At 38.9% G+C, this 27,812-nt stretch overlaps 1 protein-coding gene across 6 annotated transcripts in view; it reads left to right on the forward strand.

The window, feature by feature from the left end:
- The window catches only part of zfhx3 (zinc finger homeobox 3), a 315,185-nt gene that overhangs the window by 272,666 nt on the left and 14,707 nt on the right, over nt 1-27,812 (forward strand). For 5 of the 6 annotated variants that reach the window (XM_015384203.1, XM_015384202.1, XM_015384204.1 and 2 more), the window contains one exon: nt 19,629-19,736. The exons of the other annotated variant lie outside the window; for it this stretch is intronic. In XM_015384203.1, the coding sequence (XP_015239689.1) occupies nt 19,629-19,736 (108 nt within the window). The remainder of the gene's footprint in view (nt 1-19,628; nt 19,737-27,812) is intronic. 6 annotated transcript variants of the gene reach the window in all.

Below are 27,812 nucleotides of genomic sequence, written 5' to 3' on the forward strand. Positions count from 1 at the left end.
CAACCCTTGAGATAAAAGTCACCTCTTAACAACAATCCCTCTTTATTCATAATGGTTTCGTTCCCTAAATTATTTTTATCTCAATATGGGGATCATTTTGGAATTATGTGGGCCAAGCTACAATAAGAAGCACTTACTGGTTCATTACTTCTAGGAACATGTCAAAGCAAATCTTTTGTTGCCAGGTAATCTGGCCTGCTTTTAGTTCTTGGAGATACTGCATAAGATAAATTCTAATTTACAATTAGTTTTTTTATGATGTAGATTATACATATCCTCTCACCAGCCACTCTGTTGGGTACACCTGCTCAGGTGCTTAACAAAGAGCCGTTCACACGGCAGCAACTCAGCCTATTTAGTCATCTAGATGTGATGAAGTTCAGGCAAGGATCATAATGGGGGATATCAGGAGAATTAAGGTGTCTCTGAATTTTGGAAAGGTTCTCAGGGCTATGAAACACCATCCGAGTATTCTCAAAAAAGTTCTTCTCTGCTTGTTATTTATTTTCTCTGTGTTAAACAAAACGGTTAAGAAAAAGGAAAAAATTCTGTAAGCTCCAGTTGAGTGGGAAAACTTGTGGCAATGTCAGAAGCCATTGGCAGACTGGTCTAAGATAATAGAAAGGCAACATCAGCTTAAGTAAGCAATTGTAAGAACCTATCTATGCGATCAAAAAAAACAAAAAACTCATGAATGATAGATGATTTGCAGTAGTGCACAACAGATTAGCACATCTGTCATCTAAGACAAGCAAACTGAAGCTACAGATAATATAGGTCACCAAAACCTGACAATAAATGATGTTGTTTGATCTGGTTTTCAGATGCAGCAGTCACATGGTATGGTCAGAGATTGGTAAAGTTTAGGAACAGTTTAGACTGTGGATGGTGGTGTACTGTAATGCAGTGGGGATATTTTCTTGGCCCCAGAACCAATTGAACATTGTTAAAATGTCCATGACCATTTCCACCCTCCTGTGACCACACGGTCCACATCTTCTGATTGCAGAAAAATGAAAACTAACATAAAGCTTGAAACATCCGAAGCAACTCTTTAGAACATGGCACCGACTCTCTGTCCTGTAGAAACCCCTAGGGATGTGGTTGAACTAGAGATGTGTGTCTTGGATGGGCAGCTTCGATAAATCTATACCTTGAGCAATAAGGGCAGCTCCATCAACAAATAAGTATCTAATTGGTTCTAGTACTGTGTACATAATAAAGTCACAGGTGGGAGTAGAACTGTATGTACTGTAGCTTTATGCATTAAAGGATGGGAATCACATTTCTAAAGAGGCTTTTAAGTTATGGTCTGTCAAAAGCAAATTTTTGTTCAACTGCTCTAACAACTAACCTCAGTGTATTGAGTTCTCTGTTAACAGCTCTGTGACTTATGAAGGTGTAATCATGCATGGTTAAAAAGAGGGCCCAAGTCACTAACCAAGGAGCAATCTTGTGTGCATTTAAGTGTCCTTTCTTGTTGCAAAGGTCATTCATAACTTACTCACGCTACTGATGTACAGTGAAAGATATTGATTGATTAATGCATTAAGTGCTCACAATCCATTAGGTTCTGTGAAAGAGACTGGAGAAAAGACTCATCTCACCATGTATTTTCACCTCTCTGTGTTGTTCAAAGGACATAGGGTTTTTTTAATCTCCTGGCAACTTTGAAAGGACAAAAGCCAGAGTATCTGTCAAGTAATGTGTTTAAAAAAAGATTGGCTCTCATAAGTGTCAGTTCAATTAGTCTGAACAGCTTGACAAGAGATTGCGCTTACATTAGCCTCCTGCTAATGCTGACCCTTAAAAATAAGTTTATGGACTTCACTTGAAGTATAACTAGTACAGCTTAGGGTTTAGAAAAGCCTCTGCATTTAAAACCATTAATTTAACATTGCCATCTGCTACTTCAAGGTGTAATGATTGTGCCTTATATCAATTTAAGGAGTTACAATAACTTCTGGACAGACTTAGCGATAGTTTTTAATGATTTTAGCTTATCGGATAAGTTCGGAGTAAACCCAGAAATGTGGTTCACCAAAAACATCCCATAGTGGGGTTTTGCACAGAGGGAAGGGTAGGGAATGTGTCTTCTATCTTACAGCTTACTGACAAGAAAGAGGCGACCTTTATTGCCTGTGCCCCGAGCAGGTATGTGTAAGAGCCTTGAGAGTCAGTCATTACCTTAGAAACATGGGCTGCATTAGAGATTCATAACAGTGTGCCATCTCTGCACCTTTCATCTCGACTAGGGCCAGCTCCATTAGGATCTTTTATCTTAGTGCTGATGGCTGATGTTGATAATGGGGCTGCCGAGAAATCCCAAAAAGTAAAGACTCAACTGTATTGGGCCACCTTCTCCTCTGTGTACAGTAGTAGATATTTAACTGTGTTTAGGCAGCCTTAAAAGCTGAACTATAAGATGCTGTCCTGCTTCAAGATATTTATCTTAAAAAGACGACATGTTATTTGAAATTTCCTCTCTAGTTTGAATCTATTGTGATGCTTTTCTGCTAACATCCACCACATATGAAACAGCAGGATAATCATTTGATTGACTTGAAAAAAAATTTTATATGTAAAACCAAAAAAGTAACAAAAAAACAACCCTTTATCAGTATTCCATGAGGTTGATTTTCAAGTGTCTGCTGCCATCTAACTGCCTGAGCTTTGTAAGGATAAAAGTTGCTAATATATTGGGATTATCTAGTTGCCTCTGCAGCTAGTTTATTGATATCCCTTGCAAAGCTCATTGAAAGCTTTCCTTTTGGGCAGACGGACGCGCTTTTATAATGGTATAGTAATTCACGCAATCCAATGTTTTTCAAATGTTACCGTAATTATGAAAAATGTTCATACGTTTCTCCTACATAACTGCTGCGGCACAGATCTCATTTCCAAGGCGAAGCGAGGAAGGAACACACTGAATAATCATTGTGTTTAATGCTCTGGTCATAATCCCAGGTTTCATGATGGTTTTCTAATGATTTTCTAATGACGTTAAATATTAGTAGAGAGCAGAGCCATAATTTGAACACATGTGGCCATTTTTGTTTTTTCCCCAGCGCTCTATCAACACACTTGATTGCAACTACAATGAATATTGCACAGGGAATGAGATTTAAGGGCCATCCCTTTCTGTGTTTTATTTTGCCATCTCCCTGCTGCCATAAATCCTCATTGCTGTGCTCCTGAAACCTCCGCCCTTGTCTGCCTTTCCCCGGTGGGAATACAATTAGGTGCAGGGGCCATTTCATTCACTGCCATTGTCTGTCCACTGCAGTCATCCATTTCTAAAAAGAAATAAAAAATAAAAATCAAGCCAGTGAGAAATATTAAAAACAATAGAAAAAAGGGGGAAACTAGAAAGAAATGTACCAAAGGACTGAGAAAATCTTGAGTTGTTTTCAGGGATTATCCAAACTTTGTTTGTGATAAGTACCAATACTGTGCAAAATATGTATTGCAGACAAAGGCTTTGTCTCCTTCCTGTGCTTTTTCAATGAATTACACCTCACCACCCCCTACCCCAAGCTTTTTAATTAAATGGCTGCAGCTCCATCTCTCTATCCGTAGCTCCCCATTACAGGGGCTAGATAAGGGATTGCTATCTGTAGCATGTTAAGAAAGGCTGCTGGGCAGCCAAGCCTCATGAAATTTGTCACAAGATCTCATTTTCCTCATTGCCAGACGTGATGCTTATAATTGATGTGGAGGCAGCAGTAATTTATTGGCCGTCCGCAATTATCATCCCCTTCTAGCAGGGGGATGTGACTGCAATTTATAAGTCTGTGCATGTGTGTTGTTGTGGGGAGGTGGGTGGGTGTTGGGGGTGACATTATATCTTATAAATGAACACAAAAAACATGTTTCTTCTTATTGTGTAGTGACTGTGTGAGTGTGTGTGCTTCTTCTGAATGCACATTTGTAAGGAGCTCATTATAAACAATATGGGGGTTTTAATGCAGCTCCCGTTTGTACATTGGAGGTGCAGAGACTGCCAGCGTGCCAGCTGGACTTTCACACTCAGGCAGGGGGTGGAAAGCCACGTAGAAGCCTGGGAGGTTAGGGGGGAGGTGGCGGTCAATGAGGACAGGCCAGAAGGACAGAAGGTACTGCTGCAACCTATTGTCCACAACTAGCCATCATGTCTTTAGGGTATATTTTCATGTTGTGATGGCAAGACTCCCTGAGGTAGTTTGTCAATAATGTGGTTTCCAGAGACCAGGAGACCTAATGCATTCATTTACCCATTTGTTTTGCTTATCAAAAAAATCTCCTTTGCTGGAATTGCTATGTATAGCCACCCTTTAAGAGTATACCAACCCTTATGAAGAAAAGGACCCAAAATGTTTTTATTTCATATCAGATTCAATAAAAGAACTCAAATTCCACACTTTTTCCAAAAACCAAAATAACTTGAATAGTATCACACTATCTCCTAGTGTCTGGTCTAAATAATTTTCTGAATGGGGATTTATTTTTAGTGCATAGAAAATAAGTACCTGAATGAGATCTACCGGCATTTATGATTTGATTTATAATGTATAACACAAAATTTAAGATCTGTAAAGCCATTTGTTTTCTTAAACGAGCCTTGTCAAGTACTGTGGCTCTATGGATTACTATACCAGTTAGTCACTCTGGTTGCATACAGAGGTGTTCCAATAAAAGTATCACTCCCTTTTGACTTATTTTCTATTATATTTGGCTTTTTTTTTTTTTTTTCAAACATGATGCCTAGAGTAAGGATAAGTGATTAGTGCTTTAAATACAAAATAGGCCTTGGTTTTTCACTGAAGTGGAAGCTAAAGCTGTGGAAGTCTTCATATTTTGCTGCTGATGGAAGCATGAGTAGGTACTGTCAGTTGATACCATCAACCTTTATGTCTGTTGATATCATCTGATGCAAAAATTATTTTTAGTTTAAAAAAAGGAAAAAGTAACTATCAGAATGAATGCTTGTCGTGTATTTTTAATTTTTCTTAAATGTTAGCCATACTATGGGACTCTGCATCTTTGATGCTTTGGACTGCTCAAAATGCAGTTTCTATTTTTTTACAGATTCAACTTCACTTCCCCTGATTCATATAACTATTTGCATGTCTCATGTTCTTGCCCTTTGATATTGTCTGCTCTGAACATTAGTTGCTGATCTAGTGGTTGGCACACAGGCATTACTGTTGCATGGTGTTGAGCTTCATGGTCAAAGTGGATTGCTGCTATGCCATGTTGAGGGGGAAAAAGAAGAAGGGTCTGTCCCCAGAATTTAAAGCAAGCATGCTTCAAAATGGAACAGATTTGTTTTGTATACCTGCATGCCTGTTGTGTGCAGCTACCAAATTAGACTTTCAAATCAAGAAGCCAGTGGGAGACCAGGACTCTAGTTTCTCTTTCCCTTTAATAATCATCCCTGTTTACTCTTCAGGGAGTCATCTTTATATATTTTTTTCTTAAATGCGCCCTCTAAGCAGGGAGACGGTCTTTAATAAAGCAAGCAGGCAGTGCACCATTTCAACATGTGAATTACACAGGAGAGAATTGAGAAATGGAAGCAATAGAGGAACACCAGAGGATGAGGGGGAGTAAGGTGGGGGGCTGCTACACCCATCATGCTATTATCTTTATGGCATAGCAAAACACGCTTTAGGCAATCAGCATGAAATTGTTAATTGCTCAGCCCACTTGTGTGCCGCTCAGGGGATAGGGGCATACAGGAGGTCCCACACGGAGTAAGTAAGGGCTGTCCTTCTGACTGCCTGCTCATCTACCCCCCCCCCACTCGACATTTAACACTGTCCGATTAATGTGTTCTCGTCTCTGCTCAGCTAACGGTGAACTCAACATGCCAATTTTTATTTTACCTTATTTATATATTTTTTTTACACATGGTGTTTTCAGATATGTTGGCGTCACAGCTCAGTGGTTGTAGCTGCCGATGTCTGCCGAAGTCTTTGTCATCATCCTATTCACATTTATTCATCTTGCAGACATATAAAAATGATTCAGTAACATTTCTCCCATGGATTCAAGGGTCTATATTTGTTGCCTGTGCGGAGTGAAAGTGTAATGTGGGATGCAGGTTACTTTAGTTCATAGTAGAACTAGAACTTAGACATAATAAAACTTAAACCCACCCCCAAACATTTGTATTTCTGGGATATTTGTGAATGAAAAACCTTTTTCTACCTACAAACTCCTAGTATTGAAGAGGTTTCTCCAGGTGGCCAAGAAAGAAATATTTAAGACATCTTTCCAAAATGAACACCGCCCCTCTTGTAACACACTCCTATAATGTCCCTCCTCCCTGGCTATCAGTTTTGTTCCTGTTAGAAGAGAGAGGCAAAATGAGCAAGGTTACACGGGCATCACATTAATGGGCCCTGTCATGCGCGTGGATCGTCTTAGACTTGGAAGAGGATGAGCGCTCCGAAGGTGTTGTCTTCAAATAGGATTTTTGCAAGTGAAACATCCTCGTTGGTTGATATCCCCCTCAGAGCAGCCACTTTCTTATAGAATGATCTGTTATTAGGCAAATGAAGTGCTGCAGGCCCAACGGTAAATCCCTCCACTTTGTCATGGTGTGCTTTCAGTTATCTCACCGACTCCCTCATTCATTGCCGATGTTCTACCCACTTCACCACATTATAGCAGACAACCACAGCCTTGTGTTTGAGGCCTGTCACCCATTTTTTAGCAGGGATCACATAGAAGGATTCTAAGTTGTAATCTATGCTTTTCTTAAAGGGCGCACTGATCTTTAAAAAAAGTCAGCTATAATCTTAATTTTTCTTTAAGTCAAAACCTTATGCAATGACACCACTATCTATGAAAGAGGTGTTACTTTATTTGCATTTTACGCCATTATGAGTCACACAAAAGCTGGCTTCCTTTTCTCTGTCTAGGATTGATAAGTTTAATTCAAATATTTAAACTGTACTGTGCAAAACTTTGTGATTTATTTATCAGATATTACTCAGCTAAATAATTTCCCCCCAAAAGCTTTGTTTTGGGTCCTCCTTTATTCGAGCCCCTCATGATAGAAGAAAGCAAGTTGTGATCCGAAATGGGTGTGGTCAAAGGGAAGCGGGTAGGATGCATGGTAACTGTTAGACAGGAATTGATTGCATTAATTGATATGCCAATATGTAAGCTTGTTACATCCACCATTGCTTAGGATGATGGCTAACAGGTCCGCCTGATCAATGGAACCAATAAAGGCTTCATCCATTAATGAGGAATGTGGTAGTTAATGTTATCCCTAAACCAATTACTTCAGGCAGTGCATCTTTAGGAGAGCCTTGCAAATGGTTTAACCAGGTTATACTATGGCAGTTTTCACATGTACAGTCTTTAGTGTGCTCTGAGTTAGTATTGTCGTAAAACTGCAATCTTCCCAATAGTTATCACAAGGTTTATTTTAAAAAATATTCTTCCTAAAAAACACATTTGAAGTCATGCTAACTGATCTTTTGGCTCAGCAATAAGGTAATATAATCAGGTAAATTTGTTGCATTTTTTCCCAGCCAGGTCTGATTTATCCCACATGTCATTGAGAGGGAACATTAAGGCTAAAGCTATACAGTTTTAATTTTAGTTCTCCTTGCTCTCACACTTTTAAATGCTTAAATTTTTCTCGACATTATCTAACATCTCCTGTTGATAAGCAAGGTTTAAAACACCACCCTGCCTTAGTCACCCTCAGTCTGTTTGTTTATTTCATTCATAACACATAGACGAAATAGAATTTTGAATTTCATAGCTTGATCAGTTCCTTTGGTCAGAGACTGCTCTAACTGTAGCAGTTCCAGCTCTGTTCACAGTCTAACTTTTGAAAACATTTCAAGATAAGTCAATATAAAACTATGCTGTTTGCCGTTTTCCTTTAAACTCACTAAACAACTTTACAAGTAGCCCTCATTAATGATCTATTGTACGCTTGCACACAAACATACGCTTATCAATTTATCTCTTGGTGAAAAGCTTCAATGAAAAGTATGAAAGACTGTAAGGCTATTTTTATAGCTTCCCCGTTTCACCTCCTCTGCCTTAATAAAACAGCAAACCAAACAGTATGTGAGATAATGACTTATTAGTTTGGACAAGCCCTTCTGACCAAAAGTTTATCTAATTAGTGCTGCAGAAGTGCAGAAATGTCCATCTGTCTCTCTGGCCATTATCTGAGGCCTTAATCGGGACCTACAGCAGGGGAGGCTAAATAAACAGTAAGTAAGTTGTCTTGGGTGGAGGAACGTCAATGCCTGCAACTTGCTCAAGCCTTCCCTTTGAATGGTTCTGTATTGACCCCTAAGGACCCCATGAGAATTCCCTAATTGAAAATTAATATTGAATCAATGCAGCTGGCTATTTGCATATTGATTATAAACATCCAGGAAGGCACCAAGTATGTCTGGGATCAATAGGGCCCTTCTGCAGCAGGCCGAGAGCACTACATCACATGGCAGCTCCCTGCTCCTGAGGTTAATGACTGCTGCTTGTTAAAGAGTTCTTGTCAGGTAGAATCCAGCTGTGTGGTCTTTTGGCCAAAACTGGCAGCAGTTGAACTGTGATTCAAGAAGTATTCTTTAGATGATAATTCTTGGTGTGTGCAAAGGGACATTATTTAGAAAATGAGACACATAATCTTCTACTATGAGGAACAGTTTCAGGTTAAACGTATATAAACTTCACTTTCCCCCTGTTTTTTTCACATTTTAAAGATTTGATAAGAAGTGAAGGCAGGAATGCTTCATATTCCCAAAAAACATGCTTATAATACTAGTTAAACTAATGGTTCTATCGCTACCTGGATGATTCTCTATCACTGCAGGAACAAGCAGACCTAGTGGAAAACGTGTTACAGCAGTCTATCCTCCAGTCTATGAAAGACACAGACTTGAATTAATGCCTCTTTGCAGTTTATGTCTACTCGTCCTTTGCTGTAGCCCACCCCCCTCAAACCAAACCCCACGATCTGCACTGGGAGATGGGGTCTGGTAGCCAAGAATGGAGTGTTAGAGCCCAGGAAACCAGGCTGCATCTGATTGCTTTATTACAGGCCCTTTCATTGACTTGGTTGCACTGAACTGATGAACTGAGGCAGTGGACAAGAGCACATAATGGGTAGAAATGAATTCTCATCACATCCTTCTCAAGAGGCCACCGGTCCTGGCTTGAGCCAACAAAAACCATGGCTGAATGAAAAGGAAGGATCTGTATTGGTGCCTATTCATGACTGGGGGACAAAACTGAGGCTGAGGGCATGATGGAGCTTTAGGATGCTAGATCAGTACACAGGAAGGAACCACAAATCCTCAGAGAGCCATATTATCGTAGGCAGGGTGTTTTAATGATTAGTTTAGTGATTAGTGTTTGCTTTCTTCTGGTAACTGACACCGATGGCATAACATTTTCTCAATTGTTTACTCCAGCAGTTTTCCAGAGACAGCCTTTTGCTAGTTAGAGGCCTTGCCTTAAGGCCCTGCAGCAACAAAACGCCAACCAGTGAGATGAATAATGAAATTTGTACCTTATTGGGTTCTCTCTACCCTGTGCTAAAAAATGGTTGTAATGAGTGAGAAGAGTATTTTACAGTAAGGTAAATACAGCTCATTTTATATAAAAAAAATAACTATAGCAGCAATGGCAAAAATTGCAACTACACAAGAAAACAATAAATCGCAAGATGTGGTAAAATATGGTACCAATTTAACAGGAGGCAACGTCTCTCAGGGAGAGGTTGTTAATTCCTTGACCATTCCTCTGAGAGGGTATGAACTTTACAGCCCAGACCATCTAATTTCCATAAGTCTGTGCTCAGTCAGCATTAAACACAGCAGAGGCTGGACTGGGAGAGTTGGTGTCCTTTGAGTACCTACCATTCTCCAAACACCAATGGCTCTCTGTAAAAGTTACATTTACATTAAACAATGTTGTGCTGTATCCTCCTGATGTTCTGCGAATACGCACGACTCGGAAATCCACAGAGAATAGAACTGGCTTGCACTTTTCCGAGAGTGTGTTCTGCTCTGTCCTCTTTATGCCCGCTACCATGAAGCCCCCACCCCAACATTCATACCTGTTCACTCAGCACAAATTGGATGCTGCAAAGCCATTTAATTGGCCTCTACTTTAGAATCCAAGGACATGTGAAATGTCTCTTTAATATCTGCTCCCCTACAGAGTTGTTCTCAGATGTGGTATAAAAAAATATGTTTGCAAAGCCAGGCATGTGTTGGAGCCACCAGCCCCCCACCCCAAACACACATAAACAAAAACAACGACAGCAAAAATATATCTGACCTCAGTGATTGCTGCGTTAGAGTTTATTATTTTTTTTCTATGGTCATCTGTAAATTATAGAAGAGCAGTAACAGACTCAACAAGTATTTTTATTTATTTATTTTAAAGCTTGTCTGTATTTCCGTAAGAGCATCTGTTCCTACAGTATTTTTTTTCTCTCTTACCTGTTCTGTCTTATCTCTCTCTTTGGCTGAACCAAACTTACCTGAGTAGCAATGTTTGACTGTGATACCATGGCTCTTTCTCTGGAGAGTAGCTCAGCTGGCAGCACAGTTCTACCCCTCTAGGATATTTCATCTCACTTTCTAGCTGTACAGCAAAGCAAAGTTTACTTGCACAATCAGACCTGTTCAAACTTATTTACCTTATAGTAAAAAAATGTCCTCTTTGTTTATTGCAATATTGTCCTGTACCAAGATATTTGTTCTCTGCATTAAATCCATCCCTGCTGCGGAGCAGTGGGCCGTCACTCGGCATTGGAGCTTTCCAGGATTAAGGATCTGGTCTGTTTGGCACTCTGTTAGATTTGAACCAGGGAAGTTGGAGTCTTAAAGGATACATGTACCTCAAAGTCCAGTTGTCTATGATTTAAGGCTGTTTGGTGGTTCTATAATTATTGCATTTGACAATTTATCCTCTGATATTAAGCAATAGTCTAACTGTAGTTTCGATCAGGCGAACTGTGCTTGTAGTCAATGTCAAGTGTCATGCTCAGTCTTTCTTGTCATTTTTTTGTTAAACAAAAATTAATACCTTAACCCTTTTAATTGGGTAAAGTGTAATGAAAATCTGTGCACTGCAAAATAGAAAAAGTCGTCCTGCATTCCACCATTTTAATGTCTATCATTTCAGCACCAGCCCTCTGCCTTTGCAAAAAGATTGTTAGTAATATATCTAACTATACCTGAATCAGCATTTAGTTTGGATATAGGTGTACACTCATTGGGGATAAACATTGTGAAAAAAATAAAACCACTGCCTGTAATTCCCAAATTCCTGCAAAATTCTGGTGCCAATTTTTTTGTTTTTCTATTGGTTTTTGGTCAAGTTCTAATATCTTCATTCCCATTAACATTCATACTTTGATTATTCTACAGCCATGCAGCCCCCCAAAAAAACTTGTGTGCACTGTGCATCATTACACCTCCCAATAGGAATAATCGTTGACTCCTTTAAAGATTAGAGCTCTTGTAATGTAGCTTTTAGATCATATGGGAGGAGCCAGTTTTTGCTCCCACCATCACAAGGATAAGGCTGCACATGTCCTGTCACTAGTTCACCTCTATTTCTTTCTTGGATGACTTTTGATAGAAACTGACCCCTGTAGAATGGAAACACCCTTAAAAGCCACAGCTGTGGAGATGCTCTAAATTTGACTCTTGTTAAACTCACTCCTGAGACATGCTCATTCCCCCCCAGCCCCCTTCCACCAAAAAGTACACTATGACTATTTTAGAGTTTGGCTTCTTTTTTTTTTGCCTGGACCAAGATGTCTCCTAAAATGCTCTTGTGAAGTGTGTCGCAGTGGGTAAAATGATTCCTTTTTGTGCACCTTTAAAATGGAAGACCAGCTGCCTGTTACCAACTATTTGGTAGTAATGTATAAGGTAATTACTATTACTTGCTTGCTTAGAGTGAAAATAAAGATTCTCTGAATTAAAAGACGCTCAGACTATATCTTAGGCTAATTGTGTTGGATCTCTTACAGATGTCTAGTTGTAAATGGTTTGTAAGGACTAAATGCTGATCAGTTAGGCAGGTCTTTACAAGGCGTGTCCTGAGTATGTGTTTTGGGGACTGCTCTGCTGCCAGAGAGTCTGATAGCCCCTGAATTATTTATTTATCAGGCTGCTGGACGGTAGTCACAGCGACCTGTGCTCCTTGGTTGCTGTCTGGCGACATATCCCCTCTGCAGCGGCCATTAACTGACAGAGGAAGGGGTGCTAATGAGTAGCATGCACTTTGTGCCGGGGAATTGGAGTTTCCAACACTCCAGTTTTTTGTTCCTTTAACACACAGACCGGCCATGGTGAATAAAGACAAAGATTTGCAAAGATCTGAGTGCAGAACTTTTTAATTAGGTAAAAGAATGAGGAGAGCTGAAGAAAAAGAATTGGGGAAAAAAAAAAGAAAGATAGAAACAACGAGCCGTTTTCCTATTAAGGCGAAATGTCAAGCGCGGTGGTGGAGCAATAGTCTATGTGCATCCCTTTGTTGTCCTCCCTGACATTGAAGGCTAATTTTTCATGGTTATTTGAACTGGAAAATGAAAGAGAGGTTTGTGATTATTTCCTATAAATGACAACACAATCGCATTACGCTTCAGTACAAACACAGAGAGGATATTGCCTTTTCATATTTCATGTGAAAGAAATAGATGGTCTATGCAAAGAGGAGCAGAAAGAAAGACAAATGGAGAAAGAAAGCTCCCTATGTTTGATTTGTGTTATAAACTGAATAGATGGAGGTAGAGAGAGCTTTTATTTATTTTTTTCCTTTTGGCCAATATGTGGCTGCCCTATCAGGATGTTTTAAAGTGCCTCTGCATTGTAATCACCGTTTTTCTGTTGCAATTAGCTTGGAGTAACCAGGCAGTACTGAAAAGAAAAGTTTCACTGCACATCTACTACAGTCTCTGCGAAAAAATTTAGATCAACAAGAAGGTATCCTCATGATATTTCTCCATCTATAGATGTATAGGGGCATGATGTAACAAACAGAAATAAGTGTAATAAATGAATTAATAAGATGAAACATATCACACCTTTCTCCACCTTTCCTTTCTGCTAACATAAAACATCTGAACTCAGCAGGCCGTTCGACCTTTGAGAGCAAACACGCGTCAATGCTACCCTACATTTTAGATTTGAAATAAAATTGATTAGCAAAATTGGTATTCATAACCTTGTTGGATTCTGTTTTATCTCTGCTTACGCTTTCATAAACAAACAGGCGGTCAAGCTCAGGACTTTGGATGGAAACAGGGAGGCAATATGACCACAGCGGAGGATGGCAAACCCGCCTACTCTAGGGAGGCATGCTGAGAAATATGTTTGTGCTCTTTAAGTTTACAAAGATTTGAAGAACTAAAGGGAGTGTGTGTACGCATGTTGGGGGGTCTTCTTCCAATAGGGCTGTGGGAGCTATAAGCCAGACTCCAAGCATGAGGATGGGGCTGTATATATCCCGCCATTGCAACATTGATTTTCTGAGCTAATACCACCACAGAACGGTCCACAGGCAGATGGAAGCACTACAAAGATATGCAAATGGTACATTCGATAAATCGACAGACAGAGATCTTTTTCAGGCAGTTCACTGTACTGGTCTGCAGTGCCTAAAAGGAGAGATAAACAGATAAGTACCTGTTAATGGGCACAGATATACACAAGTGTGCACACTCAGGGAAACATAGGGGGACCTGTCTGCTACCTGGATAAACTTGGATCAATAGGAGAATTTCATGTTAAGCAGAGAGGCTTCAAAAACACCATGAAAATAAGTGCTTGGATCATTCAGGACTATCTTTTCATATGAAAAGGCCCTTTTAATGTGTCATGCCATATTTTTACGATACCTTTTGGGGTTCATAGTTGTATAATAAAAAAAAAAAAATACTGTGTATAGTCACATTCAGTGCACTTATTAGTTAGATATGAAACAAAAGCTGCTTGGTGTATGTCATATATAATAGATGTGGGCTGTCTTGTTAAGCCCAGCAGGCTGTATGTGGCTGCGTCTCTACGGGGAAAGGCTCTGAAGCTTACTATACCTGGTAATTAAACAGAGTTTGTGGCAAAAGCCAAACATCAGGAGAGATGAGCTATGAACAGAAGAGCTGTGACAGTTTCAGGTTATGTGATTTTTGTGTGTCCTTTTTCGCCAAATGAAAAATCAATACATTTTCCGGGTTATACATATTCAGAATGTCCACCGTCCTTCCGCCCTGATGGAGAGCAGGGCTGGTGTGGTGGGGGCTGAGTGAGGAGTAGGGTAGGGGGGACGGGGGCTATAACGTCCGCCTGTCATAACTGTACCATCACATTTTCCAAGCCAGTGGTGAATATTTCAGAGTTGATGTGATTGCCCTTTGTGACAGCAGTGATGCCTTTTTTTTAAGCTATCCCCCGTCCATGTTGTGCTTGGACCCTCTGAATAGCAACAAAGAAGTAAAAGGATAGAGCTTGAGGAAAATAAAGAAAGTAAAAACACATTAACAAAAAATGAGTAACAATGCTTGGTGAGACGGGGTGGGAGATGGGGGGTGTAGTTAAATGGTGGGTTGTGGGGGATGGCTTGCTGTAGCAAGTAACTAAAGAGGCAGAGTGACTCTTTGTACAGGACAATGTCCCTCAGGCGGTGTAGATAAGAGAGTATTGCCCAATGATGCTTTTGCCCCATCCAGGCTTTTAGCCTGCCGTCCTGACAGGGAAAAGCACAGCCTGCATCCTCCATTGTGGGCATAATATGTGTTGGTTAGTAGCTATCATCGTACGCATTGAACAAAGTCAGGGTTTTCTGGGCAAGTTGTGTTTATCAGATAGGGGAGAGGAGTGTGCAGTTCTAGTCTGCTCAGTCCCTGTGTACAGCAATATTAACCTAGATCCTGCCCTCCTTCATCACCCGAGTAAAACACAAAGGCAGAAAAACTGGAGCAACCCTCTACTTTCTTTTTGTAATGTATCTAAACATGTCATTATTGCGAGGGATCTTTCTAATTAGAAGAGTTTCCCATGAGGTGATATATCAGGGATTTTTTTCTTTAATTGACCAAGTATCAACAGCAAGAAATTTTTAATTTAAAACCTTAAAATATTTTTTTAAATCTCTGAATCTCCTATAGCATAGGAAAAAAATTGACTTTGAGATGCAAGGGGATTTCAGAATGAGGCCTGGAGGGTTTCCATTATGTATGGATTAACATAGTAAAATTTTTGTTTATATTTATTAGCTGCCCTTACTCTGCCCTTACTCTGTACCCCTATGCCACCGACTGCCCTTTTTCCTCCCTTGCTCTTGCACATTTTCATCCAGTGCAGACAAAGTATTCATTCACATTTAGAACCTGAGGTCAGAAGTAGGCCAGCAGGTGGAGGCTGGAAACTTCCCCCGCAGACAGGTCAGGAATCTAACACGTAACTCTGACAAGCAGCACAGAGCTAGCCTTACACCTAAGTTCTTTCAAAATCTCAATACTGTGTGGGAGGGCAGGCAGCGAGGACATGTGTGAGTAAAGAACAAAGACAAAATAGGCTTTCATTTTGCATGTGCCAGTGCGCTTCTTATTAGTTGTGTGTTACAAGATATTCCTACACTCTTTGGGTGCTTTAATGTGCTGAAAATCACAGAAGTTGTATTGCAAGTTGCATTTAAAATTTCAACAGATATCTGAAATGTATATAGCCTAATGTTATTTTTCAAGTATTATAATGTAAATGAATATTGTAACAAGATCACATCACTTTTCAGTTTGTCAGCAAAACCTATTGAGTCTCTGTCTAGTTTTTCTACGTTGCAGTTTTACGAGGTGCACCTTGTGATGGCTCAAGGAGAGAGCTTCTAGCAGCGTTGGGAGGGAGGGATGGTTACAGCTAGAGTTAGGAGGGTTTTCCTGTTTATTTTTGCTTTTGAAGAGGGAGGGGGTCCTGTGTATGCAGTGCAGAGCTGTTGATATGAGGAGCGAACAATGAATGAAAGCCCTCAGCATGGGTCCTGTGTCTCATTGTCCCATGGTACCCTCCTGTCACTTTCATTTTGCGCCCCCTAGTCTAGAGTCAGGCCAACTTTAATACAAGGAGGACAGCACTGGGTGATGGGGAGACAGAGGGGGATGCTTAAAAGACGAAGAAGGGGAGAAAGATGGAGTCTGTGGAGTGTGAAATAAGATTGCTTTTTATCCAACAGAACAGTGCTGTAGAAAAGGAAGCTGTTCACCCTGGGATAAAGCATGGGGGGGCTCACACCTCCCCGATTTACAGTATAACCCTGTGACACCTGGTTGAAACCGACACCAGCAGCTTTGATAATGATAATGTGAGTAATGAGAGCGTTGAGACAACCAGAGGAAGGTAGAGCACAACCTTCTTTTCAAGAAATCTGGAATCTCTGAGAGGAGGAAGCTCATTTCATCCCTCTCAGTGGCGATTCAGGACACATGAATGTCAATCTCTTGCAGACATTTTTTTAAGTGCTGAATATGCAACATAAAATACCTTGAGAACCACAGGAGCCGATTTCAGGTGGGATTGGAGTTCTGCACCTTAAAAAGGCAGTTACCATCATAGGGGTATATATTCAGCTGAGGCCGCGGATGGAGGAGGAGCCTGACCCAGTGAAAGATATCCAGAGTGACTATTATTACTTGCTGCTGCTCTTCTCTACAGTCTGTGAAGAAACACTGGAAAGTGCAGTGGTTACCATCAATTATTTATTAGGCAGTTTGTGCTTGTCAGACTGATTAGCGTTAGTGTAATCACTGCTCTTTGGAGGAAATAGGAAGACTGCTCTCTCTCATCTGAAGGTAATCTTTCCATTTTCAGTGTCTCATCTTCATCGGACAGCTTTTGCATAGCATCTGCTTTTGTCGTCTCCACATTTCTTCCCTTTTTCCTTTCCCCATGTGTTTCTGTCTGATGCTGCTCAGCCCCTTCCCCCCCAGCACCTCATTAATGTGTGAGAGCAAGTTACTCTCTCCCAGCTTGTATAGAGTGACACCTATGGGTCTGAGTAGGCCTCTGCAGTCACTGGCAAGAAGGAAAAGCTTGTGAGGGGAAGGCTGTAAAGCGCCTGGATCATGTCTCTGTGTGTGTGCATTTGCGTGTGTCTGTCTGTCTGTGAGACGCTGGAACAGAGAGTCCATGAACTGTCCCCACTGACTGACTGGCAGAGCAGGGCTGAAATTTATATGCTTAGAACAGATGAGTTTAATCTTTGTTTCGGCAATGGGCTTATTCAGCTTGCATGATTAGATTAATGGAACTGTTTCATATCAATGTATTACAATGGTTAATGAAGACAATTAATTAGAAGACAACCTTCAGGCTATTGTCCTTTACATCTTTCAGATTTGGGTTAGAAATGGCTCTGTGCCATAGCTTTGAGTGTTTCTCCTAATCTATTTCCAGAGTTAATCTGCAGCTGCAGTTTTAGTGTCTCTTCCATTTGCAGCGTACTCTTAGGCCACTCGTGACCTTTCATTAATTAAAGTCGACCTAGCTTTAATCATTCTGTAATGCAGTTGTAGATGAGACAAGAAATGGGCGAAACCATTTTCCTCTTAGAGATGTAAAAGCACTGCTTGAATCATATATCTGCATTTCAGTATAAATTATGCATGGAACTCTGTGTTGTGCAGGCTGAAATTGTCATGCATGTTGATTAAACATCTTGATAAAGCGGAATAAAAAACATGATGGGGGAAGAAACACAGTCATACATATATGTGCGGTAACGTGTTTGTGCTCTATTTTGGAGGCAGTTACAAGAAAGTTAAATAGCTTTAGAATGCAGGCTGCCTATCACAGTAATGTTTGAGAACAAAGTAAGTATTGATGTGTGGGTGGGGAATTAGTCTCACTACATGTGTCACATAGCAGGAAAGAGACACCTTGCCCCATTTAGGTAGGTAAGAAAAAAAATACCTGGGGATTATTTTGTAATCTTAGCACCTATGCCGCTGTACAGTATTTCCTAATTCTCTGTGGAGATTTATGCAAGCAGGAGATAGATGGGATTTGAGAATCTAAAGAAAGTCTTGGACTCTTTTTGGGAACATTAGGTACATTTTCAGCAGCCAGGAGAGTGCTGTACGGAAGTTGGATATAAATAAAACCTGATAAGTACTTATTTTCTAGATCTCATCCTTTTAGTATCTTTCTCAAACCCTTGATTACATGATTATCTTTTAGCAGTAATATTTTATAAAAAAAAATCCATACAATCTGACAACTCTTTTCTACAACATGTGTGTTGGCAAGCAGGAAGTGAAGGGTTCTGCTCCTGCCTGGTTGGAGTCCAGTTCAGTTATTGTGTTTGCATGTTGTTATTGTTTTTTTCTTTTTTCTTTTTTTGTCTCTTTTTTTATAGAAAAAAAGTTTTTGAATTTAAACAGTTAAATGATAGTTTTTTTTAATTTAAAAAATGTTCTTGTTGATTTGAAGTAACTGATGATGCACAGACAGCACATAAAAACTATTCATGTAGTTATGAACCTTACTTAATTTTCTTGATGAGCTGGACTTTTTTCCTTACTGAGCGAATTATAGATGAGTGATGAGGGACGGTATAACGTCATAAAATTGGTTTTGGCTCGTGGTATCCCTGTGGTGAGCTCAGGCCAGATGGGTGATGACTGCAGGGCTGAATACTTGACCAGGATATTTCAGTAGCTGTTGTAGGTTTGTCAATATATCAATAGATCATAGAGTAGAGACCAAAGCAGGAAAGCATTTTCAAAAGAGCATTTAAGTACATTTGCTGAGAATTAGCTGACTTGTGTAATAACTGATAAAGCCTATCGACTGCGGCCTAGTTTACTGTTGTCAAATCAATGCTGTTGCATGCAAGTCGCTCTACTTTTAAACAAACTTAACAGGCAGAGGGGATGTTCACAGGCCACTGGAGGCAAATAAAGATGATTGATGTGCTTTTTATTATCTGTTTTTGCTATCTTTTCCTCTGTGTGTTACTTACAAATGGAGTTATTGGATATCTATTGTTTGGACTTTGATGCTCCTAAATGGCCCTGATATATCGAACTAAGGCTTTTAAGGTGGTTACAGGGGATTTCTGAATTTGACTTGGCATAAAAATAAATTGAATTTTAGGCCTGGAAGATTTAAATATTTATGATTTTTTTTAACAGTAGACTACCAAAGGAGAAATTAGGTTATTGTTATTGTTAGCAATCTAGCTGATTGCAATAAGAGACAGTAAAATGTTTCTGAGAGAGAAAAGAGTCTTATATAAGGTCTTTTTTCTTGAGGGATACATTTATTTTTCCATATGCTAGAACACAACTCCTTTTGCAGTTTTGTATACTTAAAAAAACTTCTCTTTATGAATCAAAATGTATTTTCCATTATCATCATGGATTAACTTTGATTCAATATTTCAAGTCTGCATAAAAACCGGGGTGTTATCAGGTAGCAAAGCAATAGAAAGCAGATTATATCGTCTTTCTCTGCTAGCCTTGCAACTATGTGTCAGCAAATGAAATTGTTGCAGGCTCCTATAGAAGAAAAAAATGTTGCCGTCCCTTTAAGTGCTTCCACCAATTCTGTTGGTGTGTTGATTTAAATATCCCGGTCTCCCTCCCCCTTCAGGAGAGCTGAGCGAGGATGTGGAGGCTGCTAGTGAGACCACCACAGACCAGGAGGACCAAACCAAAGACAGAGAAAGTGGGGGGGAGAAGGAGCTCACCAAAGGGACAGGTAAGGCCAACATTCAATCCCCCTTTTTTTGAGGGAGCACTATATAGAGAATTTACGGCCAAGCAGGGGAGAGATTTAACCAATGGGCTTTATCAGCTAAGGAAATTAAACCTACTTAAACATTTCTTTTTAAATGTACAAGCTTTACAAGTTCTCTTTAAATTTCATGATGCTAATAAATGAAACTGAATACGGCAAATTTTAAGGGAAACAATTCAGATAAGGGAAGCCATCAATGCTTGTATTAAGTTCAGGCGTCATGTGACTCTTTTTTTTGTTTTAGTTCAATAGATGAGCAGGAAAACTCCCATGTGATCCCCATTCTGAACATATTTACACACAAGACTGACAATACTGAATATCTAGCATTTTCTTTTTTGAAATACAAGGATAGATATTCACATCTCCATCTCATAGGTTGTACATTACATGCAGGGAGCTTTTAATGGCACATCCCCTACATTAGAAGCATATTGAGAATCAAAAGAGCTGATTTTGATCTGCTATGTTTTGGTCTGCCTTTAATATTTTGAGTTTCTCAGTTTGAGGGGAGGAGCTTCTGGAAGTATAACCTGATCAACTTGCTGCTTTGTCTATTTAGGTTGTTAGATATTTTCAAAAAGACCGTTTTTAAGTGTAACAGCTTATATTTTCATTGTTGTTTCATCCATCCATTTTAACACATTTTGCAATGCATATAGAAAGTTACTCTCCTAGTTTGATCATTTGTCTACAGACTTACATGCTTGATATTTTTTTATATCACTTCAGATTTTTACAAACCGTGCAGGGATTTGTAACTTTTCATAAATCTGAAAATCCCAACGGATAAAGGGTCAATTGCTGTCTCATTTAGTGATATCAGGAGCCCCCAAAGGCCTAATTTCAAACCATATGGCTGAAACTGTTATTTCTGCAGTTTCAGTTCTGTGTTCTGTTGTTAAATTCATAAAATAAATACATATTACTACGTAGCAGATTTGAAAATATGTTCAAATGAAATCATTACATATAATTTAATCATAGCTACAGCAAAGGCAACTTGTGTACTAGTAGCCTTATTTGTAATCTGTGCATATATTTGGTGATCAGACTATATGCAGAGAGAAATTAGATTTTTTAATACTTTTAGCCTTTTTTTCTTTTCAAATTTGCAGCACATTTAGCTAATTCTTGCTAGTATTTTTCTCCCTTAAGAAAATAAATTTTTAACCATGTGACCTGCTATACCAATACGTTGTCCTGTGAATTAATATGCTAAAATAAATCTACACAAAATCAATTAAGTACTAAAATTGTTTGGAGTAGGCATTAAAACAAGATTTCTTTCTCAAAATTGATAGAGGTGAGAAAAATGGATTCCCATGAAATGAGAAGCAAGTTCACTTCACTAAAACTACGTTTGTTCCATTATGGTATACAATGCATGTGCATCGGAGCATCAGAGTGCATTAAACTCAAAAAGCTTCATTTTATGTACTGATTATGTTGCTTTTCATTGTTTTGTTTTTTTAGATGTGAAAATTAAACCTTGTTGCCGTTCCTTTTTTCATGCTCCGTTTAATCTTAGTGTTCATATTACCAGAAACAGAGCTGTAAGCTTAGACTCCATTCAATGGAAAGTATTTTTGATAGTAATAGCACTGAACAGTAATAGGCATAGATAGATGCTCTTCACTTGTCTAACTTCTTCATGTGTCTAACATTCCTTGTCTGACTGTGGGGTGTTTTGATTTACACGAGTCAGGTTAAAAGCTGCAAAACAATCTGCACCTTTTGCAAACCTAAGTTTTTATAAAGTACAGATTTTAAAAAAAACTTCATCACAGTGTTTGAAGCCTTGCCTTTGTAAAATGTCTTTGATATTTGAACTTCTATTTTAAATGAGGCTGAGTTGTTTGCGCTCTTTGAAAGGGCGACACTCCTCTTTGATGGAGGAAATAATGATATGCATGCCTGACTGAATATGGCTAAAAGTATGTTTTAGCACATCAAAATAAAGCACTTTAAAAAGCATTAAAATGAGCTGGCCGATTAATAATTCACTCATACCTGTGGTGCACAGGAAGACGACTCCTTGCATTAGGATTCCTCCTTTTTGAAAGGCAAGCAATTTGATACAAGCATATTCAGTTCCTTTCCTCCTCTCTGTCAGTCACTAATCAGCAAATAAGAGTCTTACTATGTTTTCACAAAGGAAATATGTGCTTGTATATGAAACATTTACAGCTTCCCTGCAGTTTATTAGAAACACTTAGTTAAAAATAGCATTGCATTAGAAAACCAGGACTGAGATTCTGTTTGATGTCAGTGGAAAGGAGGGTGGTGGGTTCAAGGCTGAGTTAGGAAAAGTAGACAGGTGGAGTATAGTAGGAATGGCTCCTTTCTGTACTTTGAAACTTCCTTATAATTTTTGAAATATTGTACAAATTCAGGAATAACACCCCACAATGCACTTGGTCATCAAAGAAACACTTGTTTGAGTTGTCGAATGTCTAAAGATGTTGCATCATAAGAACCTGGCATTTGTTAAATATGACCAGTCGGTCAGAAAGGTGCTCAGTCTGCCACTGTCTGACCCCGATCCTCTTCTCAAACCATCATTAGAACAACTGAAGTACTTCTTCTTATCCTTGTCATATTGCTGTTCGAACAGAGAGCAACATTGTTCTCTTTACAAATGACAGTCACTGTCAGACAGACAGCATTAGTGAACACAAGGAAAAAAGGCTTCCGCCGTTTTTTAAAGCCACTGTCAATCTTGTTTTCTCTTTCTTGTTGCACAGCTCCTCAGTATTCATTATAATCATTTAGAGGTACACCACAAGCTTTGAAAATGCATATGTATTTGGCCTGTCATCTCTTGAAAGATTCCTTCATTATTCCATTGCGTTTTATTTGTCTCAGGGACAAAACACAGATGCGCATGTAAAGGCATGTAATTTATGGAGATTACTTTTGCAAGAAAACACAATATGTTCTGCAATGTTTGAGTTATCATAATTTCATTTAAATTCAGAATAGAAAAGCAAAAAGTAAATTTAAAAGTAATTCCAAATGGCAGGTGCATTTTAACTGTACTCAAGACTGAAAGGTCAACTTAAATGAGATGTCTAAAATATATATGAATCTATAACCATCCCACTTTACTCATTGCCCATCCTTCTCCTAACAGCGAATCTGCTGATTAAGGCATATGAACAGAATCTATACCTTCATTAAAGTATTTCTGCACCACTTTCATGAATCCATGAGAATACTGCTGCAAAAAAGGCAGTGTGTGTTAAAGAACAAGGTGATGATGATAGCTTGACGTCAAAGAAGTGGGGGGAAATAAGATGGAGATTGTTAATACACCTGCAGGCCTTGACTCGGCGTGATCTGAGGTATTAGCATAAACTGTATAGTGAAGGTTTTTGCTAAAATTTATTAGGAAAGTATAGCATCTCAGTTCTGGGCTTTGGAGGAAGTTGATGAATAATTCCTCCCTTTCAGCTTCCCTGTATTCAATTTAGAAAAGTCGGTATAAGGGGATGGAAGTAAGAGGATTTATACAATTATATTTCTGTGTTGGTCATCTGCACGCTGTGAACTGTAACACCTCAGGGAACAGATATATGAGGAGGCTAAAACAAATGGCTTCAAATGGTTAACATGGAGCTCAGAGTAAACTGTTTTCTGATATTATGTAAAATACAATTTCATAAATGAGATTTAAAACTATTTAAAACATGTTATCAGTTTGATTAAAATGAATATGTGTCATTATAAAAATAAATAAACAAATGCGCAAGAAGTAATTTCCTCCCTTCTATATGCAGCACTTGGAAGTGTGTAGGTGTATATTCACACTGTCGTGTATCACCAATTAAATTTGACAAACAGGTTCTAATTTGGTCTCTGACTGGCTAGAATATACAGTATCGACACAACCTGTGCACAAATATTTATACCCTTTTTGAATCACAATTCACCATGTCACCTCTAAACACATCTCATTGAGAACAATTTAAATCAAAATAAAAAGACATTTATGGAACTTGTTTCAAGTTTTTGTTCTTAAAATGACACTGTGTGGCAGTAAACTACCTTTCAAAAGAGATGTTTGACCTGTTTAAATGATTGCAGCTGAACAAAAAGCAGGTTTCTGGTTTATTTTCTCCATTTTTTTTCTACAGCTGTCTAATTGAAGACTTAGCAGCCGGAGTCACATGCTTACAATATCCAGCCTGTGTGTTTGAACATATCTGTGTGCGTTTCTGGCTCTACATCCACCTGCTGTTTATATTGATGTGCTTCAGCGAAGCCATGTGCACATTCAGGTGTTCTGTGAGTAAGAGAAGCAGATGTCCTTTACACATTGCAGTGGCTGCAAGTAATCTGGATAATGAAGCCGATGATTAGCATCCTCTAGACGCAACACTGTGTTATTGCAGCTGTCTCATTTTTTTATTCGGCTCTGCTTTGTGCCATCATGGGCATATTTAGAAATACAAAGATCAAACTATCTGGGTTGTTCTCCTCATAACAGAGTGTATATGCAGATATTATCAGTGTGCTGTTGGAATCAAAATTGCATGCCTCAGCATACCGTAGTTATAATTCAGTTATTCAGGTTAAGATTGACCACTTTAAATTGTGGGTCATTTAGTGCTGTTGTTATTTGTTATTGCAACCCTCAGTGATCAAGGAACCAAGGAGATGAAGCAGTGGAAATGTTTACATTTTCATGTCACGTCCTTCGAGTGTTTTTCATCCCTCAAATTATAATTCCTTTTGTCTTTGAAGATAATAGGCCATAAATTGTCCTTGTTTGTGAAGCACCTCCCTGAAAGCTCAGTGTTTATGAGTCTACCACAAGGTTTCTAACATCCTGAGCGGTGTCCTATTTGGTGAAGCACTTCTCCTCCTATCATTCATTAAACCATATAAATCAGTGCCAACTCCTAAAAATCTCCCCATAACTGAACATTTTAATTTCTCTTTGGCCTAAAGATTTAAGATTTTTGCTTTATGGAATGGAAATATGTTGATTTTTTTTTTTTTTTTTGCTCCCATATCCCTAGTAGAAGTCTTTTCTGTCTGTTCTTGCTGCATTGTAATTACCACAGAAATAAAAGGCGAAATGGAGCACTGCCCTTTATTGCTTTGGGCTCTGACTCAGGCCGTAGATTAAAACCTCGGCTGAAAGTGGGGAAAAAGAAAAGGCAATATTATTTGTACAGCACAGACAGAAAATGACTTGTAGCAACGTGGGAGTTGAATCATCTCCATATTAATAGCCGAATTGCCATGGGAATAGAGGTGAAGATTTCACACAGTGTAAGAAGCTGAAGGGCGTCTCAGGGTCTCAGTGCTTTGAAGGTGACATATTTAAGCAGGTGTGCTATTCAGAGTGTCCTTAGGTTCCAACATGCAGGTTAAATTTTGGCTCCACATTTACTCACTGGTAATGATATGAAGAAAATTTATAATAATTTATAATGCTGACAACATAAAGCTCCTAGAGCTTGATGAGAACAATGGTAATAAAGCAGTTTAGCTGCAGAGAAGATATCCTTTCGGTTACTAGCAGGGAAATTCTTTAAAACATTTTTCTCTTTTTATTTATGTTAAAACCTTACTTAATGTGTACTTCTAATATTGCTAATTTTCTTGGTCGGTGGTTAGGGGGAGCTGTAATTGTGCACTCATGAAAGATTTTAATGGGAGATGACCTATTGTGGTTAATCCAGTCTGTGCTGTATCAGTCACTATGTCCAGCAGCCATTTTTGTCCCCTTGAAAACACAACAAGGCAGTAAAGATATGTTCAAGAGACTGATGCAAAACGCTGGCAGCCCCCTTTGCTGCTTGAATTATACAGTCCAGCCACGAAAGAAAGACAAGGTGCCAGAGTCCAAATCACTTACGGGACTCGACAGCAGAAAAGCCTTTGGTTTACGGAAAAGAGACATGAATTAATAATTACCTTATTGGCTCACTGGTTTATTTGTTCTTCTCCTCTTCTTCTCTGCTCAACGTGTTGGTCTTTTCACAAAATGACAAAAGTCATCCTATTTTACTGTCAGATGTTTTGGAGAAGACAAAGGGTCTCTGTCAAATAAAAGGACAAGAAACTAAGAGGAATATAAATTCTGAAATACCATTACGATCTAATCTATAATTACTTTCATGGTGCAGGTAAGGAATTTGCAATGACTTATTTTGAATGCATAAACATGTTACAGATAATTGTTTTAACTATACTGTAAAAAAATAGTACTGCACTAACTTATCAAACTTGGGAAACAGACAATAATCCTTGATCTTCTTTCTTTAAAGCTATTTAAGGAATTTTAAATTATCTTGGCCTGTAGGTGGCACACCCACGCTTGCCCACTCCAGCCTTCAGTTGTGCTGTTTTCCAAACAGCTACCAGGTTTTGCCATTGCAAACATTTAACTTATCTGTCCAGAAGATAAGTGAAAACCTCTGTGTGGTTTCTGAACCCCTTCACTTTTTAAGTCAGAAACAACTGTGGAAGTAAACAGATAATCAAATTATGATCATTTGTCCATTAATGGTTTATTAGATTAGAGGGCGTTTCTCAGTGCCATCACAGAGCTACTACGATCTGGTATTGCCTGTGCTCCGTGTCATGTGACTTCAACCCTCAATTCCTATTGGTGCAGCATCCTTTTTAACGTTGGCTACGTAACAGTGTTTATCTATCTCTGACCCATCAAAATTTATAAACCAGATATTTACAATATTTATTTGTTTTGATGAGAAGTTCGTAGCTATGACCTTTAAACATTTTAGTGTTTCTTCCATTTATGTACATTTACATACATTCACTACATCTGATCTTTGTGTTACCGTTCCTGATTGTACTGATGGGTTTTTGTTTTTTTTTTGTTTTTTTTTATAAATGTTTTTATTTTTTTACTTTATAACTAGAGACTAAGACTTCCTCTCAGCCTTTGACTTTCAGCATGTTCCTCTTGGGACTCTGATTATTCCTGTTTTCAGCATTTTAGCACTTTCTTCTGAACCCACTCTTATATATCTTCTAACAAAAGTGAAGGGATATGAACTTACATTCTTTTTATTCTTTACATTCTTTCTATTGCCCCTTGAAAAAATAAAAATTGAAAACAGTAGTTATACGTTAGTCACGGGTTGCTAATGAACGTGTTGCTCAGTTCCTTAGAGATACAATGGATCAGATTTATGGAGTCCTAATTAGCCGTGACAGAGAGACTTCACCAAAGTGAGGCTTGTGCAGCCCTCTGTTTGCCCTCACTTTACACGCCTTTCTCTCACCCACACTTAAGCATGAAGCACCTCAACCATATAACAGGGTTTTAGCAGCTTTCAGTGCAAAAACAGCCACTTGTTGCACCTTTCTGGTGCTAATTGAGCAGCTCTGAAGTCATAATTGTTAAGCTTATTCTCTTAACCATGAGCCTGAGAGAGGTTTGATACTTTCTGTGTTGCATTACAGCTGCACATTCACAATTTGACTCTCCTGAAGTTCTCTCTCTCAAAAAAATGCTAATTTATCATTTTAAATACAAAAAAAATATCTCCAGTTTCGTAGATTAAGATTTATCTTTAAGAAACAATTCCCCTGAAATGGAATTTGGATCTCAAAACCTAAGTGACCATGTATCATTAAAGCATGACTACTTGATGCTTTTTCTTTATCTAAAGAGAGGAATCCAGGGAGAGGAAAAGGAGAACTGCAGTAGAGTTGGAGGGTGAATTGGTGAGCACAGTCCCATGACTTTGAGGTTAATGTCCATGAATAGGAGGTTCTTTTTGTTTAACATTTCCTTTGTTTATTGGCGGATGTGTTTAATAGGATTGACTGTGACTGAACCTTAATAGGGTCTCCATAGTTGATCTCGGTGTCTCTGGGAGATCTTACAGACTTCTCTGCCCTAAGCCAGGTCTCCCACTGGGTAATCACCTCAACTGCCCTCCTTCTGATTGAAGCTGACATTTTAATGTCTAGAGTAGGAGTATGGTCAGCATTGTTTAACCTGGGCCCCCATTGCCATACCACCCGTCCATCACCAGTGGCCTCTCT

Source organism: Cyprinodon variegatus, unplaced genomic scaffold, assembly GCF_000732505.1.
Source record: "Cyprinodon variegatus isolate N-32 unplaced genomic scaffold, C_variegatus-1.0 Scaffold307, whole genome shotgun sequence".
Lineage (NCBI taxonomy): Eukaryota > Metazoa > Chordata > Actinopteri > Cyprinodontiformes > Cyprinodontidae > Cyprinodon > Cyprinodon variegatus.